The sequence below is a fragment of the Camelus ferus genome, chromosome 22 (assembly GCF_009834535.1).
Source record: "Camelus ferus isolate YT-003-E chromosome 22, BCGSAC_Cfer_1.0, whole genome shotgun sequence".
NCBI classification, from domain to species: Eukaryota; Metazoa; Chordata; class Mammalia; order Artiodactyla; family Camelidae; genus Camelus; species Camelus ferus.
The window spans coordinates 1,679,259-1,686,251 of NC_045717.1; the positions used below are offsets into that span (position 1 = coordinate 1,679,259).

Below are 6,993 nucleotides of genomic sequence, written 5' to 3' on the forward strand. Positions count from 1 at the left end.
GAGCCAGAAACCATTTTTTTTTAAATTGTGAATCTTTGAATTCTACAGTTTTCATTAAATTTTCTCAAAATCAAGACCTGCTTATGAAAGGAGTTAACATGTTAAGTGGGAACTGTTCCTCCTCTAAACTTTTCCTGTTCCAATCATCAAATAAAGACTTCCCTGGGCACAGGGAACTGTTGTAAATATCTTGTAATAACCTATGATGATAAAGAATATGAAAAAGAATATGTGTATCCATAACTAAATCAAAAATGCTGTACTCCAGATTAACAACATTGTAAATCAACTATACTTCAATTTAAAAAAAAAAGACTTCCTTGGGTTGTGTAGCTTTTCCTTTTTTGTCGTCTGTGGAAATAAGGGAAATTGAAACTTGTTGTATATCATTCCTGACAATCATCCAGGACTTTCCGGAGATTTCATGGTTGTGACTGATGATTAGCTTTAATAACAGAGACACAATTTAGGGGTAGGGGGAAGAGACTGAGGGAGACAGGGTGAATGAGTGCTTGGCTGGGTCATGTTTCACAACCTTCTGAGGGCTAACTCAAGCTTAGCCTCATGATAAGAAGAGAGTTTTTAACAGTGAGCATAAGGGTTTATTTGTGGAAACTGACATTCTAATTCTAAAATTAGGTTAGAAATTCAATTACATGGAATTGAAATATGAAAATTCCAAGGACCTAGAAAACCAAAACAACATCAAAAGAATATTGTTGGAAGGTTTACACTACCAGATGAAGACTCACTGTAAGCCACAATAATTTTAAAAATACGGTATTGGTTCGAGAATAAAAAGACCAATGGAAGAGAATAGATAGCCCAGAAATAGTCACATATGCAGTCACATGATGAACAACAAAGACACAACAGCAAATAGCAGGGAAAGGCAAGTCTTCTATAAATGGTGCTGTGTCAACTTGACATCTATATGAGAAAAAGCAATCAACAAAATTAACTCAAAATGGAACACAAAATGTAAGGTTAAAACTGTGAAACTCCTAGTTTGGCAAAGCATTCTTTTTTTTTGGTGGGGGGAGGTAATTAGGTTTATTTATTTATTCTTAGAGGAGGTACTAGGGATTGAACCCAGGACCTCATGCATGCTAAGTATGTGCTCTACCACTTGAGCTACACCCTCCCCCTGAATTCTTAAATATACATGAAAAGCATGAGCCTCAAAGCTAAAAAATGATAAACTGGCTATTAAAATGAAACACTTTTGCTTTAATAGGCAAGCCACAGACTGGGGAAAAAATATTTGCAAAACATATCTGATAAAGGACTTTTATCTAGTGGTAAAGAACTCCTTCTATTCAACAAGACAAACAATCCAGTAAAAAAAGTTGGGGAAGGGGCGGCAAAAGACCTGAACAACCCAACAATGAGGGTAACAAGCGCGTGAGAAGACACTCATCATTAGCCCTTAGAGGAACAGAATCAAAACTGCAATTTAGACACACTCACTAGAATGACTAGAAGTAAAAAGGTTTACGATACTACGTGTTGGCAAGTTTGTGGAGGAACCGGAAAAGAAACTTCACTGCTGGTGGGGATGCTGTACAACCATTTTGGAAAAAGCTTAGTAGCTTCATAAAAAGGTAAACACACACCTACCATGTGACCCAGTCATTCCACTCCTGGGTATTTATTCAAGAGAAACTAAAGCATGTGGCCACACAAAGACTTGTACGCAGATGTTCACAGCAGCTGGATGTGTAACAGTCCCCCAAATGGAAATAACCCAAATTTCCATCAACAGGTGGATGGAAAAACAAATTGTGGTATTCCCATACAATATGGAATACTACTCACCAAAAAAGGACCAAATTGTTGATAAATGCAACAACACGAATGAATTTCAACTTAAAATAATTATGCTGTAAGAAGCCAGTGTAAAAAATGTTTACGAAATCTGTATAAGGTTCTAGAAAATGCATCCAGTGATGGGAGCAGAGGAACCTTCTGAAGGTAATGGATATCTTCATTATCGTGACTTTGGTACCAATGATTTTGTCCATCAAATTATCAAAACATGGCAAAATTATACATTGTAAATATGTGTAGTTTAGTGTGTCAATTATGCCTCTATAAAACTGTTAAAGAAAAAAGTTTCCCAGGAGGTGGCACTACCAGGTGGCTTTCCTAACCCCTTCTAGAGCCATCAGGAGGCTGGATTAACTGGAAGGCCCTGCAAGAAGCCTTTGGTGTCAGGAAAGGCAAGTAGAGGTGATGGCAATTGTCTGGGTGTGGCTGGCAGGTAGGGCTGTCTTCATCTCCTTCCACGGCCTCAACCCATGGCACTTGTCCTTCAGACAAGCCCCTATCTATCTTCCTGCCTCTAGCAGGTAGCCAGGGTCTCATCATTCAGGTCCTAGTATGAACACCAAGTGCTTTCCCTGAGCACCAGGCCTAAATTGGTTCCTAGCCTTCACCTTGTCCTGAAGTCACTTTTTATATTTCTCTATTTCCTTCATTACATGTATCACAATCAGAAATTCTTATTAGCTATTTCCTTTCATTTTTGTTATCTATTCTCGTCCTCCCTCCTCTATGCTGTTGGCACTCCACGGATTCCCTTTTACCGGGGGTGCACTCACCCCATAGGCGCCTTAAGTGTTGGCTGACAACTCATAGCTGCCCCTGCCAATGACTGAAGTGAGGGGTGGGCGGGGGAAGGGAAGGGTGCAAAAGAATGGCTCCCTTGCGGTAAGAAGAGCGGGCTCTGTGGTGCGATTTCTGCAGCTCCCTGTGAGCTCCTGCGGGGGCTGGTCTCCAGCTCCAGGCCACATTCTTGTTTAGCTTTAGGTTTTTTCCCTGCCTTGTCCTGCTTCCCTGACTCTCTTCTCCCAAAAACACTTCCCCAGTAAACCCCTCCTACAAAAATTCTCATCTCAGCCTGTGCTTCTGGTTTCTTGACCCATGACACCCCAGTTAGCTTCATGAGGGACTATTTTGTTCACTCTCCTAGAACAAATTCCTGTCTCAGGCTCTGTTTATGACCTTCTCCCGCCAAAAACAGTAGCTTGATGAGGGACTGTCTTCACCACCTCCCTAGAACAGAGCCTAGAACTCAGTAGGTTCTCAGGAAGTATGCTGAATGAATACTGGGGAGAGCCCAGAGGTCTGTTTTATAGCTTAGCTGACCTGGCCTAGAGGCATTGTGAGTCATAGCTGGTAAACAGCAACTGAGTGGTTCAGAGATGGGGCCAGGCCTGGGACAGCAGCTTGGCATCTCCAATACATCCTCCAGGTGAGGCACAATATGCGAGGATTATCGGGGAAGGGGCCTGTGGAAACATGCAACCTCAAGGGTGGGCTTGGTTGCACCTCTTGGACTCTGTGTGGTCTTCCAGAGACATATCCCTGAGCCAGATCTAGGGGCAGTACTGCCCAGCTATGTGTGAGGAATAAGCGTGTGTTGAATTAAAGGAGGCAAGACAGAGGGGACTCTGCCCCAGGGTTCTTTCCGTTTTTACTCTCCATGAGAAGAGGAATTTGAAAGCAAGCATACAATCCTCTTTCTCACCAGTCACTTACAGGAGTGGGGGGAGAAAGAGAATGGGACATATCTGTTATTTGGACTTTAGTTTCTTTAAGCATGCAGTCCACCTGGGACAAAAGCCGTGTCTAGTCTGCACCACCCGTCAGCACAAGCCATAAGCACAGGTCCTAGCCTATGTAACAGGCCCCTAGGCTGATCTACACACACACATCTGGCTTCCCAGCTGTAGCAGGAGCATCCTGAGGGTAGGCACAGGCTGTGCTGAGACCCTCTGCCCAGACGAGGGCCTGGCACAGAACAGGTGACAGTTCAAGGTTGTAAAATAAGTTCATGAGGAGGGCAGTAATGCTGCTGGATAGTCCAGACATCCCACCAGATACACTTTCAGAATGCAGATCTAGCCTGTCTTTGCAGGCCTTGAGTAGCGCCCTGTTGCCCACAGAAGGAGGGCTAAACTTTTAAGCCTGGCTATACGGGGCCCTCATAGTGCCCTCGTCCCCCTTTCCAGCTTCCTCTTCTGCTGTTTCCAGCTGGATACCTTATACTAACCCCACACCAAGCTCTTCTTCACGTGCGAGGCTTGCCTAGCTCTTCACTCTGCCTAGAGGCTCTCCCTTATCCCACCCCCAATCTACCTGTCAAATTCCTGTGCGTTTTTAAAGTACTTACTTGTCTGCTATCATTCCCTTCTCCCTGGCCCCTAACTCCTTCCGGCAGTCACCCAGCACTCAGAGCAGGGCTCTGGTCCTTCATCTGTACATCTATCCCCAAGGCCTGACACAGAGTGATCTTTGGGGGACATGGTTTAGGGGAGACTCCTGTTAATTCGAGTGTGCAGGGATTGGCTCCTCGGAGGCCAGCAACTGGTTAGCCTCGTGCGCACAGTCCTGAGCCCTGCCCACCGGGCCTCGCGGTTTGAGAGGGCAGCCTGTCCCAGCAGGATGTTCACCCGGACTCTTGCTCCCCAGCAGTGCCCCTGGCTCGCTTTCATCATCCCGGACAGCCGGGCTCCCGAGGCAAGGGCGCAGCCCGGGTGGCCCGCCTCGTCACGGCTCTGCTCCCGGCATCCACGAGCCCGACGAGGCCGACCCAGCCCTCGCCCTGGAGGCTTTCCGGTGCCTGGCCTCGGGCCACGCCAGCCGCCTGTGGGAGCAGCTGCAGCAGTTCTGGGCCGACCACTTCTCGCGGCGCTTCTCGCCACGGCGCCCGCCGCTGCGCCGCATCTCCTCCATGTCCACCTTCTACCTGCTGGACCACCGGACGCGCCAGGCGGAGCTGGGCCTCAGCTACGGCGCGCCGCGCACGCGCCTCGGCGACGAAACCTTCGTGTTCCTCGGCGGGCGCTGGGCCGCCGAGGGCCAGACCGCGAGGTCGCGGCCGCCGCTGCCCTCGCCGGCCACCTCGGGCTGGAAGGCGCAGGTGCAGCGGGCCAAGAGCCAGGTGCTGCTGGAGGAGAACAACTACCTAAAGCTGCAGCAGGAACTGCTCATGGACATGCTGACGGAGACCACGGCGCGCCTGCACCTGCTGGAGAAGAAGCTGGACCCCGCGGCCGCGGCGCGCCCCTGGCCGAAGAAGGCGCGCAAGCGCGAAGGAGCGGGCGGCGTGCTTACGATCCCGCCGCGCGCCCCCGAGCCGCGGTGACGCAATAAACCGTGGGGGCGCACGCGCACCTCGCTCGTCGCCGCGGGCCGGGCACGGTGGTGCGGCCCCGCGCGGGTCCCGCCCGCGCTGGGCTCGGGGCGGGTGTGCGGCGCGCTGCGCGCCTGCGGGGACCCTCACTCCCGGCCCGGGGTGGGCGGGCGACTCTGCCCATCCCGGGAGGGAGCGATGGGGCCGTGGGGGAAGATCTGTTTGCGGCCCGCTGGGAACGCGGAGTGGGAACCAGGCTGCAGCAGCCAGTGCCCGGGGGGACGGGGATGGCCGGCGATGACAGGCAGTGGCAGCAGCGGCATCCTTGGCCCGCGGGACGGAGGGCAAAGTCCGGAGGCGAGGAAGCCGGCGCTCAGGAATGGAGGGCGCTGTGAGGCGGGCGGGGTCGGGTCCTTGCACTGGGCGCTCTCGTCCTTGAGCTCGCGGGAGGGGTTTCAGCCTGAGTCCAGGATAAGGTGTGTTTTACGACCTAGGAACTTCCCCGAAAGCTTCCTCGAAACTTTGGGCTCTGCCTCCCCCTCTTGGCTGTGCGGCTTTTGGCGAGTCGCTTCTCTTCACAGGCTTCCTTTTCCTCGGTGTAGAATCAAGGGTCTGTACGACCCGGGGTGCAAAACAAGCACTCTCCAGGGCTAATCCTGTGCACAGATAGGATTTGCTTGACCCACGTTATTTTGAAATTTTGCATTTAGTTGCCAACATTCAAGAATTTGGAGATTTAACATTAAGAATCCAAGTTTTCAGTGTTCTCTTGAAAAACCAGAAGTCAGCCGCTCTGGACCTTTGTTGTTTCCAGCAGCAGTTGCCTGAATTTTGGCTGTCACCTCCTGATCGGCTTCACTCCTTTTCTCCTGCAGGTGTCTGATCTGGATCTCCTTCTAGACCCCTCCTAGATCAGTGTTCTCTCCTGGGATATGGGGAACCGGCTCCCCACCCCCAAGGTGTTATATAAGATACCTTGGGGGCCTATGAGTGATGTGGCTGCACAGGAAAGGTGATGCCACTGATCCTTGCAGTCTGTAACCTTTCCCTGGAATGTGGACAGGCCATTTCAGCATACAGTGAAACTTGAGTCCGATAGGATTACCCATTTTCCTAGAGCCCTGTGAAACCTGTGACGGAAGTGGGTGTCCTGCCTCAGCCTACCTCGCTTTCAGGAGAGGGACTAGGGATTACTAAACCACTACCTTGTATAAAAACGCGGCCGTATTCATAAATCAGCAAAACAGCACAAAACATGTCATTAAACATGAAGCTTAAAAACTTTTCTTTTGAGCAGTGCTCTTTTGTGTCTTAATAGTTCTGTATTTATATTAACATAGATTAAAATAGTTTAAATAGTGGTAATAGTGAAATAAAATTTCCGTTTAGAATGACTAAGAAAATAAATCATATACAGAAAAGGAAATGAGAAGGAAACAATACACTAGGAAAAAACACAGAAGTCACTGATGGAGAAATTACGCTAAGTGAAAGAAGTCAGATGCAAAAGACCACACATTGTATGATTTTGTTTATATGAAATACCCAGAATAGGCAAATTCATAGAGCCAGAAAGCAGATTGGTGGTTACCAGGAGCTGGGGGAGTGGGGAAGAGGGAGAGACTAATTAACAGGAACAGGGTTTCCTTGGGGGTTGATGAAAACTCTTTTGCAACTCTAGTGGTGATGGTTGCATAATGTGAATGCTGTGAATGCTCCAAAAGCCACTGAAGTGTACGCTTCAAAGTAGTGAATTTTATGTTATGTGAATTTTACCACAGTAAAAAAATTGTTTTAAGGAAGAAAGTCCTTTATATTAAAACATAAAAACTATATGGTATGGGGAGATAGCA

General features: G+C 48.8%; 1 protein-coding gene across 1 annotated transcript; it reads left to right on the forward strand.

Moving 5' to 3' along the window:
• Window positions 1–703: 703 nt before the first annotated feature.
• Window positions 704–5,152, forward strand: CBY3 (chibby family member 3). The gene is made up of 2 exons (XM_032464896.1): window positions 704–3,256; window positions 4,480–5,152. Exons 1-2 carry the CDS (start codon window positions 3,207–3,209, stop codon window positions 5,150–5,152), a joined length of 723 nt encoding a protein of 240 aa, XP_032320787.1. The 5' UTR covers window positions 704–3,206.
• Window positions 5,153–6,993: the final 1,841 nt, after the last annotated feature.

Coding starts and splice junctions, on each gene's coding strand:
- CBY3 (XM_032464896.1), top strand. CDS start 3,207: ATGGGGCCAGGCCTGGGACAGCAGCTTGGCATCTCCAATACATCCTCC. Junction 3,257..4,479: donor ATCTCCAATACATCCTCCAG/GTGAGGCACAAT, acceptor GCTCCCCAGCAG/TGCCCCTGGCTCGCTTTCAT.